Here is a 13,605-nt window from a genome sequence, read left to right as displayed (position 1 = left end):
CCAGTCCCATCCCTGGATCCGGCAGCCAGCGAGCAGAGTTGATGCTGACGTGGCGCCTCTGGTCCGGAGCCATGGGGTAGACCACGTTGAACACCATCTGAAACACAGACACACTGCAGCTGAAGCACATGCCACAGCAAAGCTGCGTAAAACCAGCTTTTCCCAAACGACGGGATGTGGAGCTCGTCCTGGATCTGAGCTCACCGCTCACTTTTGTTTTCTGGAACGTGGACTCTGCAGCGCGGGGAGCGTCCCATTCTCTGTGCTCAACTTTAGAGAATGTTCTCCTGAAAATAACGAAACACTGGCAGTGGGCGGTACTACTTGCTATTCAGGATTTTTTAAAAAGTTGACCTCTGACTAGGGCTGGGCGATATGGCCTAAAATCCATATCGCGATATAATTTTAAGCATGTGCGGTAACGATATATATCACGATATATTCTTTTCTTCTTTTGGCTGCAGAAATCTGTTAAAATGTTTTAGTACAACTGTGGTAAGCCGCACAGCTTGATGGATGGTCAGAGCATTACGGCTGCTGTAGTGAGGAGCTTCAGAGTAATCTGGGTCCAAAACTCCGTCAACTTCAGGTCCAAAAGTCAAACGAACACTGAGAGTTAAAAAACTCTAAATTCTTTCATCTTTAATTAAATCATCAGCGTTGCTGCTTTACCAGGTGTAACAATTAAGTTTAACATCCAGGCATCCATGAAAACAGAAGTTATTAAATTTAACGGAGTTAGAAGTTAGCAGGAAGTTAGCTCGCTAGCTTCCACCCAAACATTTCATAGCATGTTCTGACTGAGATTTTTGAAACTAATTCAAACGTACAGCTCTGCTACCACTTCCAACATAAATGAAGACAGGAAACTAAACAGCAGTGACGTTTGCAGGGTTACTGAAGTTGGGCTAGCTGGTACATAATGTTGTGCTAAGTGATTGCTAGCGACACAGCTATGTTAGCATAACATTAGCACAGTGAAGCTGGAGGATGAACGCCAACTTTTTTTTCCACTCGATAAAAGTTAATGTGAGGGATTCTGGTGGTCAGGGACAAATGCAATCGCATAGCAGGATGCTGTACACGGGCCAAACTTCAGTCAGGAGAACAACTGAGATTATTCATCCACAATACGAGGTTAGTTATTAATATACTGCAACAACATGGGAATAGAGCAGCTGTGAGAGGATTCAGCATTAATGAATCAAAGGTACAGAAGTGGAGGAAGCGCAGTTTTTGGCTTTCCCCATATTTCAACAGTGCTTCATCTCTTTGCTATGACTGTCGCCATCATTTGCAGATGATAATGGTTGTAGCCGCTGCGGTGCTTTCGACCAAAACAGGCGCAGCTTGATGACATCATCAACATGCGCTTTCGGGATAGCGCGATATAGTCAAAATCTCTATCGTTGGACAAATTTATATCGTTTCTATCGCCCACTCCTACCTCTGACCTTTACTGAGATTCAAACTCGCCTATGGTACCAATTTCTAAATCCTTCTCAGGTTATCAGACTCACACCGCAGCAGCCTTTTACAGTGAAACATGAAATAAGACTTGGTGAGTTTTCATGTATGTGGAGGAAAAATTCCCTTAAAAAAAATAAATAAATAAATAAAAATCTGAATTTCACACAAACTCTTCAACTTGTCTGACATCATCATCGTTTACATGCTGCCCGCTGATCTGACATCAGTTTTTCGATTTGTCCTCTGTAAAAACAAACCTGACCCGCAGCTTTCTATCAAATAAATCTGAGGCCCCTCTCACCCTGATGGACGTCTCTCCTCCGTGCGGCTGCTGCAGGCGGAAGACTTGCGCCACCATGTGGTCAGTGGTGGGATGCAGCAGGATCCTGCGGGAGGCCAGGCCCACCATCACGTAACAGCCCATTGGAGACAAGCTGACGGAGATGGCGTTTGGACCTGAGGGAGAAAACACCGCTGTCACCGTCACCATCCTACAAACCTGGACGTGTGACAGAGAGAGCCGCCGTCTCTGTGAGGACGTACCGAATCGCTTGGTGTACAGCATCTCTCCCAGGTTGTGGGGGGCGAGCGAGTAGATGGCCAGGATGCCCTCGTCTGGGAAACCGCGCTGGCTGCTGGGAATGAAAACCGCCAGCAGCTGCCCGTCCGCAGAGATGTCACAGCTGGCGTCGTTGTAGATTTTACAGTTTGGCACCAGAACGTTGACTGAGGCTGTGGGGGGGGCAGAGAGACGGAGTCTGTGAGGCGTTCAGACAAACAGACTCAGAGCGGCTTGTTTGTTAAACCCCGTCAGAGTGGGTGACCTTTAACCCCTCCAAACCGGGCTGAGCAGGAACTGAACAGAAAAAGTTGAACTAAAGCGGAGGACTCAAACCCTCGGCCTCGCGCTGTCGTACCATTGCTGATCTCAGGAAGGTCAAACTTGGTGAAGTCCCACCACTGCAGGCGGTACGTGGTGTTGGCGATGTTGCTGGCGACCGCAGACTGACCGTCCCCAATCGACGCCCCTGTGGAGGACAGGAAACGGCGTCACTGGGCATGCTCGGTAACCCACATCTCCATTTGAAGAAAAAAAAACAAAAAAACAACAACTTTGTGGTCACCGTGTCCTGACGGAGGTCGGATATGAGCCGCCTTCTTTTTAAATAAAGGTGTGTGTGTGCATACCTGCGAGCACCCTGTTGACAGAGGAGTGTGTGGCGAGCCCGGGCTGCCCTCGCTCGTGGAAGATGCCGGCGTAGGGCAGGTACTCGGGCAGGAGGAATCGGCTGCAGGATGACAAACAGGAATGAGATGAGAACCAAAGCGGCGAGCGCGAGTTTACCAGGTTCAGCGGCGGGTTCGGAGCCAACTCACCGAGGGACGAAGCGGCCCAGCGAGGGCGCAGACATCCTGGCGTTTCGAGGCGTCCGGTGTCGCGTTCTGTCACTGTTGTCGCTGCAGAAACAAAGAGAAGGACTGAACAACCGCGACTCAACCAGCGTTCGGACGCATCAAAACTCGTTACTGCGGTGATGTCATTCATCGCTGTAATCACATGATCTGAACCCGCCAGCATCGCCAGTTTCCCGTCTTGGTTTTGATTAAACAAAAGTAAATTAAATTCAGCCTCTTCTGAAAACAACTGAATTTAGCTGTGGCCAATAAGAGGGCAGCTGAGACGCGCTGCACGCAAACATATCTACAGCGCGGTGAAAAGAGCCCCGCCCACCACGGGAGAAGCTGGGACGGAAACACGAGGACTCGAGTCAACAACATCAGGGCTGCACGCTGCGTTTCTACAGGACAGCTCAGAGCGGGGCACAAACGCCGTCTGTGGACCCGCCTACCTGACGGCACGTGACAATAATTTACGAGCTCACGTCTGATTACAGCGATTTTAAACATCTGAGGAAAATTCCTGAACGGACTCCAGAACAGCGTTTTGTCCCGATTCATTTTCTAATCTTCGATGATGGACCGCCATTACACAGTTTTAACCACTCCTCCTAACGCACGCTCAATAATCCACCAGATACATCTGTCGCCATCTTACAAAGCTGTGATTGCAGCCATTCCCCAGCTCTCTGTGACCGGGACTGATGGTTATTGATCAGTGATCATAAACTGACCTCACAGCCTGTTGTTAGTTTCAGTCATTGTGCAAATAAGGTTGAAACCTGCAGTCACCTGGACCAGTGATGAAACGTCCCAGTGAACAGAATAAACTTCTGATTCGTTTTACTCGAAACGAGCCAACCTAACGAGCCAACCTAACGAGCCAACCTAACGAGCCAACCTAACGAGCCAACCTAACGAGCGGCTGCGCTGACAGGATAAGACCGGCTCGGGTCACAGTGTGCTGTGTGAGCCATGAGAGGAAGGCGACTGAAACTTACTCGAGATCCTCAAAGTCCACGTCGCCACTGTCCATGGAGCTGGGCGGGTTGCTGGCCGGGCTGTCCGACGAGGAGGACGACATGGCCCGCAGCCGGTTCTGCTGGTAGTGGAGCGAGCGCTGGCGAATGCTGTCGCGCCTCGACAGATACTGGATCATCCTCTGAGCGTAGTAAGCTGCTGGAGAAAGCCTGCACAGCAGAGGGCAAAAACTCTTTATCAGCAAGCGTCTGCAGAAACCTCTCAAACTCTGACCTCGACAGAGGCAAACCCAGCGACCTCGGCTTTGTCCATCATTTACCCAGAAACACAAGCGTGTGCAGCTGCTCACATTTAACCCCCGCTGCAGCGTTCAGGTCTTATTGGTGGGCGTTCACTTTTTTTTGACACTGTAATTTTTATTGATAGTTTTGTCACAGTTTAAACATAGACATGTATTGCATTACAGGAGAAATAACCATGCAAGCACACAGTGAAAACAAACAGAACTAAAGCGAACAAAAGCTGTGGGTGCCAATTCTAATCAACTACCGTATGCATGCCTGCCTTTACTCCGCAGCATACATACTCCAGCTTATATATGTACTTTTATACGGGCATGCATCAATAGATATACAGAGTTATAGACCTTAGATGTTTTGTTCGTTCAGTAACTTTCCTTGGTGCCATATAATGTCCACTTCTCCCACTTAGCAACGAAAATATCTTCCTTTAATCTGAGAATGTAAGTCATTTTTTCCATTGCACAGATTTCTCCAACAATATTTAACCAGTCTTTTGATGAAGGCGGATCCAGTTTGTACCAGTTTCTTGTTATAGCTTTCTTTGCAGCTATCAATAGGATTTTTGTCAAATACAAGTCGTCGTACAGAACATACTCTTTAATATTCCCAAGATATACAGTTTTAAAATTGTGTGGTAATTGATAGCCCAAGATATTGCCTATTACAAGAGTCACGTTCTTCCAAAAATGATGCAGTTTCAGGCACTCCCAAAACACGTGCGCATGGTGTGCTTCCATGTTACCACATCTTCTCCAGCATGGCAACCTGTCTTGAGTCTGTTTACTTTTGATTTTTGGTGTAATAAAGAATCGAGTAAGGTGTTTCCACCCAAATTCTCTCCAGCATCTTGAGTTAGTGGTTGTGTTCTGGGTGTCACACATATCTAACCATTCCTCAGTTGAGATATCAGTTTTTATTTCCTGCTCCCATTTATTTTTTATGTATTCAGTTGATGTTGCCGTGCTCTCTCTTAGATTTTTATATAGTACAGAAATCTCCTTGAATTGGAGGCCCCTGTATGATTTAATTATACAATTCAGGATGCCATAAGACTTACGCGAACTTCGTATTTCCTTTGAAAAGTAGTCTCTGAGTTGCAGGTACCGGTAAAAATCGGTTTTCTGTAGACTATACCGATCTTTTAAATCTTGGAAACTCATCAAATGGCCATCTTTCATTACTGTACAAATCGCTGTTATTCCTTTTTGTTCCCACTTCCTGAATCCGGCGTTCACATTTTTAAGAACTAGTTTAATGAGCTCAACGTGTCAGCAGCTTTTTCTACGTTTAGATCTGTGTGATGTCACAGAGAGCAGACACCTCTAATGCGGTCCAGTGTGAGATAAAGGAGGATTATTCTGAACTGCGACTCATGCCAAGCTGGCCTGGGAGAGTTAAATCAAAGCCCATATTGAACCTAGACTCGAGGTACACGGCGGTGCTTCTGTACCTGGCTGGGTCGGGGTAGATGGGGTGGTCTCTGGAGCCGGACATGTCGTAGCGAGACAGTGACAGGAGAGAGGATTCCAGCAGCCGCCTGGGCGAGAAACAGAGGCACACAGAGCGCGCTCAGTGTTCGAGACACAGATGGTAGCTGATTATAAGCACTGCTTTCATGCTCAGCTAACTGTGTGATATCAAGCAGATAGACTCCAAAGTCACCCTCACAGTGCTGCCTTAAACCTGCATTCTTCCTAAAGCCCAGCAGGGGGCTGAGCTCAGCTCAGCTAACACTCTCCTGGTGAGTTCACGAGTAAAACAAGAGGCTCGTTTAGGAGCTACGGTCCGATGGAAGGACCAGAATCTGACCTCATAAAGAAAAGGTGACGTACCTCCTGAGGGAGTCCTCGTCTGGCGGGTCGACGGGCATTTCTTGGCTTAAGGCCTCTGGTGGCTCCGCCGGCCGGCCTGACGCAGCCTGCCGGTACACCCTCTCCCACTGCGCTGTGTCCTGGTTGTACACCAGGCCCACCGTCTGCTCCCCGGGCTGGGTAGAGGACGGGGCAATGGGGAAGGCCACTCCTGTTCCTCCCACTGTTGCTGCTGGGGGAGGCGGCTGCTCGCTGGACTCAGGAGGCGCCCTCCTCTCCTGTGTTTGGACTTCTAGCATCCTTCTGGCCTCATCGGGCTGCCAGTGAGAGGAAGGAGAGGGAAAAGAAGCAGAGGAGGAAGAGGGAGGCTCCAGCATGGAGGTGGAGGCGGAGGAGGTCTTGCGCTCCCAGCGCTGGGAGTCGTGGTTGAAGGTGAGCAGGTTGTGGCAGGCCCGGCAGCGGTTCAGGTGACCACGGGAGGCGGGGGGAGGGACGTTGTTCTCCAGGCTGTGGGAGCTGGGGGGCGGGGGGAGGGGAGGCTGGTAGTGGATGATGGTGGGGGTGGAGGAGGATGAGGAAGGCCCGGGCCGGTCCGGGTCCATGTTGTTGTTGAGCAGTTCCTGACTCTGCTCCTGGCCTCCGTCGGCCATGGCGCCGCCCAGCGCCGGCTCCATGTCGATGGGGCCGATCTCCAGGAAGTAGCGGCTCAGGTTGCACTGCAGCACGTTGCGGAAGGAGGCCGTGTTACCACGGGCACTGTCCCAGAACGGGTGATGCCCGCTGCTCGTGCTGGCGGTATCCCGGGCTCCGGGCTCTCCCTGCTGGGGGAAACCCCGCCCCTCGGTGGCGGAGGTGTAGACGGGGGAGTGAGAGGAGCCCTCCTGCTGGCGGAGCACAGACAGAAGGCTGATGGAGGAGGAGGCGGAGGTTCTGGGAGGCAGCATGCCAGGATTTATCCCCCCCTCCCTCACACTCAGCAGGTTGCGAGTCCAGTCGGGTGCTGGTCTGGGCGTGGAGTGTGGCTCGTGGCCGCCCGGAGGGGCGGGGTTAAGAGAAGCGCCGGCGCTGTAGTAGACAGAGGTAAAGGCGGAGGTTCGCTCCGAGGGCTGTCTGGGCTCAGTACGAGCTGAGGAGAAGGTGGAGGCCGGGGGAGGCTGGAGTGAGTCCGATGATGCCCGTGGATCGGGCGGAGGCACAGAGGCTCCGTCTGGCTGGGGCGCCGTTCGACTGATGGAGCAGCGACTGCACATGCACACCATGCCCAGGTGCTGGGTGCAGCCGGGCAGGGGCGGACCGCGCTCCGAGCTGGGGTACTGGGCCAAAGGGATGCTGGGAGACTCGGCCATGTTACTTCCATTTTCCCCGAGAGGCCGCGGCTGCTCGCCTCCGGCCTGAGCCCCAGGGGAGCGGGACGACAGGATGTGGAGGAAGTTGTGGAGGATGGGCGTGCGGCGAACCGGCTGGGAAGGCAGGAAGGAGCGCTGACGGAAGTGAGGCATCTCAACGCTGTCCATGGGAACCTCCGAGTCCTCCTCGCCCTAAAGGAGGCAAAGAAGAAGAAAACACCTGATCACTGAAGGCAGGTTAAACGGCAGAGACAGGACGACCTCTTCTACTTGTCACCCAAAACCTGCCATGGTGATGTCATCCTCAGCAAACGCATCTGCAGTCACCTCCCAGAAAAATCAACCAATCGTAACACAGACACAGGAAAACTGTAACGACCAAACCGAGGATCCACACAGGAGCGAGGGGGCAGGTCCACCTGACTCGGTGCTAGCTGTGCCTCAGACCTCTCAGTGCTCGGCACGCCCTCAGCTCCATGACATAATACAGCGTGATGTTCTTTTTTGCATTACTCGCTCTCTTGGTGAGGTGTGCAGCTGAGGTTGTAGGTGAACCATGGCGGTCATCCTCTGAAACATGACGCTACCTCGCTAAGAAATGGCTTCAGATCATCTTCGTACCTGCTGATTGGATGGATTCACGATCGCCGTGAGCAGGTTGTGACCGAGAGGGTCGAAGCGTACCAACCTGACAGACACAGAGAAGAAGTCGATGAAAACACCTGGCTCCAGCGATATGTTAATAAAAACGTAACAGCAGCACGCTCCGTTATTACTGTCACGTCATGCACACGCTCAGACTCGACCTCTGACCAGCGGCCGTGTTTAACCCACCGCACTCTCTCCGTGTCGCTGCCCGTTTTCACCACGGCGAAGGGCTCGGGGCGGCTCCAGTCCCAGAAGTGGAGCTCATTGTTGGTGGCGATCAGGAGCAGCTGAGCAGTTGGGTGGAAGGCCAGGGAGGCGATGGCGACGTTGCTCTCGGTAAACCAGCTCTCACTCCCGCCCTGCAGAACAGTTACTCAGTTACGTCTGATGTAGAGCAGCGCGATACGACCAAAAATATTTATCACCATATACATTTGAAAATCTGCGATAACGATATAACTGACACGAGACAAAATACTTTACAACTCCACAACTTTATTAGTGCAAAAAACCCAAATCAATGTATCTTCACTGAAACAAGCAGCTGTTTTTTATCTGCATTAAAGTTATATAAACATTTAACAGAGCAAATGCAAATTCCTCGCTGACAGTTTAACCAAAAGGCATTTCAGTGGAAACTGGCCGACACATCCTCAGCATAACCATGTATAACATCCACAAACCTTAAAAAGAGGTTAAACACACACAGTATGGTAACATTATGTTGAAGCACAGTACGTATCACTCCGCGAGGCTCCGCCTACGATAGCCGTAATGCTCCGACAATCCATCAAGCGGTGCGGCTTCGTAGCTTAGCAAAGTCGTACTGAAACATGTGACAGATTTTCGAGCGCCGTGCACATAAAATCGTTTCGAGGTCAGTAACACAACCAGAGTTCATACATAAGGCACACGGGGTTATAAGGGGCTCTGTCGACTTTCAGAAAAATCTAAGGATTGATTTTAAGTGCGCCGTATTTTCCAAACAACACGGTAATAACGACGGCCCGCTAGCATGCGCTACCAAAAATAGTGCTTTGTTGTGTATCTGACGGACGAAAGCTAAACCAGTTCCACACCAGTGAAGCTGCAGCATTTTTACAAACCAGTTCAGGTTCATCGTTTCATTCAACGATTTGCTTTCACTCTCCTCATTCTGTGTCGCCTCCATGTGCGTATGTAAACAAAGGCGCTGCACATGCGCGTTTTACCCACATTCTATCGCCATATTTCATTTTCCTAACGTTGCCCAACATTACACCGGTAGTACCGTGACATGATACGGCCCAGCCCTAGTCTGATGTCCCGCTGCGTGAGCGAGGACACTCCAGAGTGCAGCTCGACAGAAACACCGACTCCATGTCCTCATCAACAGGCTGACATGAAAGCATTTAGCACCCTGCCCGACTGCTGCACTGCTGTACAATGTTGGGGGGGGGGTACTCACATGCAGGTCCCAGATCCGGACTTCGCCATCAAGGCACCCAGAGGCCACCAGGCCAGGAATTGTGGGGTGAAAGGTCACACACCAGGGGGTTCTACGGTGGCCCACTAAGGAATGTAGGCACTTTCCAGTCTTCACCTCTGTTATGTAAATGTTGTGGTTGACGTGGGTCGAAGCCATGAGGGTCCTGCAGACACAACGTTTCCTCTGAAAGGCCCAGCTGAGACTCTTTACTCCAGTAAAGAGTCTCAGCTCCACCTACTCCACCTCAAACTCAACTATATACACTTTAGCTCATTTGTGTCTTTTTGGTAAAGTATCCTGATTAAACACCACTACATCGATAATACTCTGGTAAAAAGATCCAGTACTGATGGAGTCTCCGCCTCCACCTGTGCTCTGACTTCACTCACCTGTCAGGGCTGAAGGCCAGCAGGAAAGTTGAGCGAGGGCTGTCTGGCAGCTCCACCTTCTGTTGGAGACACAAACATTCACAGTCAGTGGGAAGCGCTCACAAGCACACACTCAAACACATCAGCAACGCCGCCTGCTACGAACAATCCGACCGCTCCCCACCAACGCCCTCCTGAGCCCTGCGGGCTGGAACTGGACGATTTTGTTTTCAGTTCCTCCTCACAACGCTCTGACCCCCACAGCTCTCACTTCTCTAATGTGCAGCAGAAGCGCCTCAGACGGGCATATTTGTCCCACTGTGGCCAAAGCTGGTAGGCAGGCGTATCCTGGTGTTAAACGGCCTCCATCACATGCATCCCAGCAGCTGCTGGGAAAACTCAAGGAAAAACAAAGTTGATAAAAACTGATTCGGACCCATTTTTAACGATGATTCTTATCTGAAAAGCACTGATGAGTGCGTCACCGCACAAACAGGAGGAAGGCACAGAGCCATCAGAAAGCCTGAGCAATAAAAGCTAAATTATTAGCATGTCATTTGGGAGTAGGCTGTAGGGGGCGCCGTCTGAAAACGGTTTGGTTCTTAGAGGAAAGAAGAAGCTGAAACTTGCCTGACTCTGCCATTTCATCCAGCGGACTTTCTCCTCCACCAGGAGCTGCAGGAGGCGCTGCGAGCCAAAGATCTGCGAGCCGCGCTCCCGGCTGGACAGGATCCGGACAGAGTTCCTCTGACGAGACGCCATGATGCTACCGGTGTCCTCGGCTGATTGGCTGCTCACTCCCGCTGCTGCCAATCCGACGCCATGCAGAGTCTGGGCTGAGAAAAACAACCTGAAATAAATCGAGCTGAAAGAAACGGTTACTATGACGCTGCGGCGCGAAGTTGAGGCCAGGAGAGCGAGGGGGCGGGCTTTGGGCAGGAATGTCTGAACCATGAATTTCTGATTTTGTGTCAGAATGAAAATAATCATCAGCTGCTGTGTTAGTGTGAAGTCAGCTGGACTCTTTCATCAGTGATGGTTTCATTTCCACACTTTTTCCATCAAATTCACCAAAATTATGAAAACAAGTTTTTAATAATTTGGCCTTAAAGGTTTATTTACTCAAAAACAGGAGTGAGCCAGTCACACACAAACCCAGATTTATCAGCTGACTGATCTCAATCCATCACTCGGCGTATTAAAACTATATTAAACTGATAAGAAGAGCAGCGATGATGGCTGATGGTCGCACCATTAAATGGCCTTCATCAGCCGAGCTTCAGTAAAGATCAGTTTACCGTCAGAACACATCAGAATCGTCTCTCAGCAGCTGGGAAGGTTTCACTGGTCGCCTGCAGCTGGAACAGATGCTGCAAACACATTTACTGACGACGCTGAAGCTGAGCTTCCATTTAAAACTTAGACCCAAATGGCGCGTGCAGCTGCAGGACGAGGGAGCGCCGTCAGCGTCACCAACCGGTGGAGATCATTTAAATCTAACCATGTGTGATTTTCAGCACAGTAAGAAAACACTCGGATTTCATGGCGTCACACGCTCCACGGCGCCACCTACAAAATTAGACCCCACTACTGAAAAGAGGAACGTGCCGAGCCCGGACAGGAAGCTGGAGACATCCTGCAGAGACTTTTGCTGTTTCCTCACCCCCACCTTTGAACCTTTCCTTTCACTGTTGCTGCCATCCTTCTGTCACACATCTCCACCCACACTCTCTTTGGATGGTCGACCAAACTTAAACCCTCATTACCTCGGCTCCTTCCACCACCTTCAGAGCATACCTCCACCTGCTCCTCCTGTCAGCCTGTCCAGCACCACTGCAAACAGGAAGAAGCTCAGAGCAGATCCCTGACGTAATCCCACCCCCACCTTCAACACATCTGTCTCTCTGAGCACACACCTCACCACTGCCTCTGTCCTCACACATGCCCCGCCCTCAGATGCGTCCTCGTGCAGCACCACAGTGACCTTCTCTAAACTTTCCATCAACACTCAAAGCAAACATCACGTCTGTAGAGCATGAAGCCACACTGCTGCTCACGGATCATCAGCTCTCTTCTTGCCCAGCTTCAACATCTCTTCCTCACATCTTCATCCCTCTGCAGTTACTACAGCTCAGCCTGTTCTTCAGGACCAGCACACGTCTTGTATGTTAAACAGCCTGCCCTCTCTCCTGGATATCTCCACACCTGCACAGGTATGTCATTAGGACCAACCACCTTTCCCCTCCTCCTCACTAGTCCTCTGCACTTCCTGGTTCACTAACTAGCTTTCATCCATTCCAAGTACCACTTCCATCGTTGCGGTACAGTCTTTTCAGTCATTAGTAGTCTGCATCTCTGTCCGTAATTACTCCAACCTGCTGCGCATCCTTTCCATCTCCATCCTCTGTGCCCAGCCAATCAATACCAGTCCGTCTCTCCATCCTCAGTGTCTAGCCTCTCATACAGCTCACTGCAAGTCTTTCCTGGCCTCCCAGTACCCCCGTCTTTTTTCATCCCACTTTTTATGTACCAGCCACTTGATCTAAATATTATCCTGTTACCACAGATACAGTAATTATCACAGTATTTGTACTCTGAGACACACAACACTTCACAGTTTCAGTTCTGAGGGAGTCTGTCTCTGTGTGTCACTGTGCTCCTCTCATGAAGAGTTATGTGCAGACTGATACCAGCTGTGCTCAGTCTCTACAAACATCTGCTTTGGAACAAACAGCTGTTTTTGTTTTTTACATGAGCTTAGTCAGGCTGTTTGTTTCGTCTGTACAGGGTCTGAGACCCACAGACCCGGTGATTTAACGTCATCACTTTGCAATTTGCCAGGTGAGGCTGTTCTGGTTCCTCAGGTGACCCTAACCCAGAGCTGAGGCGCGTGAACCTGAAATAAAGAGGTTCGGAGGCAGAAACGTCATCACCGTGAACACACCTGTCACAGTCCGAGGCAAATGATAAAAATACAGAAATGTTTCAGCTTCACACAGCTGACTGTGAGCCTGAGGGCCTCCAGCCGGCACAAAGCCTCACACCCCCGCTCTGCTCACGGAACCAGAGCCGCGGTGAAGCGAGCAGAACCCAAGAGTGGACCTCAGCTGATCGGAACCGTCCGAGGAGCCCCTCAGCGCCTACATGTAGCTCCCAGGCAGCGTCGTGCCGAACCGAGCCCACAGATCCAACACTTTCACCCGCCCGGAGTCCATCCAGAGAGCAAACAGGGCGTGAATGAGAGGCTGCTGCTGTGAGCCGGGCCTACCTTCTTTTATGGATCCATTGCGGCGCTAAGAGCTACTGAACAGCTAGCTCGGCCAAAACGGAGACCGTGACCAACGAGCGCCGGTACGCTAAGATCCTCCGCTTTATCCCGATCTTCTACCGAGCACCGACCGCTGGCCTCAACGGGCAGCGCTCGTATTACAAGACGGGGGCGAACAGAGAAGCTTTTCTAAGGCATTGGTCCGATTTTAAAGAGGCTGCCCGACGTCAAACTGCTACTGCGTAACCTGCTAGCTGTTCGCTAGCCACATACTCAGACCTACCAACAGAGCCCAGACACAAAATCGTCGATCACGAAAGAGTCTGCTCACCTGCGCCAGGGCTTTAATAGCGCTGCCCGGAAACGAAGCCATCAAAGAAACTGTTTTCAAGAAAGGCGGTTTCACGCTTTATTGTGAGGGTAATTCAAGCACTGGAGTCCTATCATATATTGTTGGGCAGCAGGAAGCAGCTCTGACATCGATTAGAAAGCCTGGAAACAGTTGCTTTTATTAAAGAGATCAGAAATGTTTATTTATTTGTTTT

The 13,605-nt window shown here is 50.7% G+C and overlaps 1 protein-coding gene across 5 annotated transcripts in view; it reads right to left on the bottom strand.

The window, feature by feature from the left end:
• The window catches only part of ambra1b (autophagy/beclin-1 regulator 1b), an 18,310-nt gene extending 4,790 nt beyond the window's left edge, over positions 1-13,520 (bottom strand). For 2 of the 5 annotated variants that reach the window (XM_026172329.1, XM_026172333.1), the window contains exons 1-15: positions 13,061-13,384; positions 10,423-10,628; positions 9,814-9,872; positions 9,404-9,587; positions 8,143-8,315; positions 7,930-7,996; positions 5,984-7,500; positions 5,602-5,688; positions 3,870-4,058; positions 2,848-2,928; positions 2,659-2,759; positions 2,388-2,498; positions 2,014-2,202; positions 1,772-1,926; positions 1-97 (exon numbers count right to left, since the gene is read on the bottom strand). The exon at positions 1-97 is cut by the window's left edge and continues 43 nt beyond it. In XM_026172329.1, coding sequence (XP_026028114.1) covers positions 1-97; positions 1,772-1,926; positions 2,014-2,202; positions 2,388-2,498; positions 2,659-2,759; positions 2,848-2,928; positions 3,870-4,058; positions 5,602-5,688; positions 5,984-7,500; positions 7,930-7,996; positions 8,143-8,315; positions 9,404-9,587; positions 9,814-9,872; positions 10,423-10,554 — 3,142 coding nt within the window. In that variant the 5' untranslated portion in view covers positions 10,555-10,628; positions 13,061-13,384. The other 3 variants (XM_026172332.1, XM_026172331.1, XM_026172330.1) reach the window with 3 other exon arrangements.
• Between the last annotated feature and the right edge of the window lie 85 nt (positions 13,521-13,605).

This window comes from Astatotilapia calliptera, chromosome 7, assembly GCF_900246225.1.
Source record: "Astatotilapia calliptera chromosome 7, fAstCal1.2, whole genome shotgun sequence".
NCBI lineage: Eukaryota > Metazoa > Chordata > Actinopteri > Cichliformes > Cichlidae > Astatotilapia > Astatotilapia calliptera.
The sequence above is the reverse complement of the archived record's forward strand: the minus strand, read 5'-3'. Positions and strand labels throughout refer to the sequence as shown.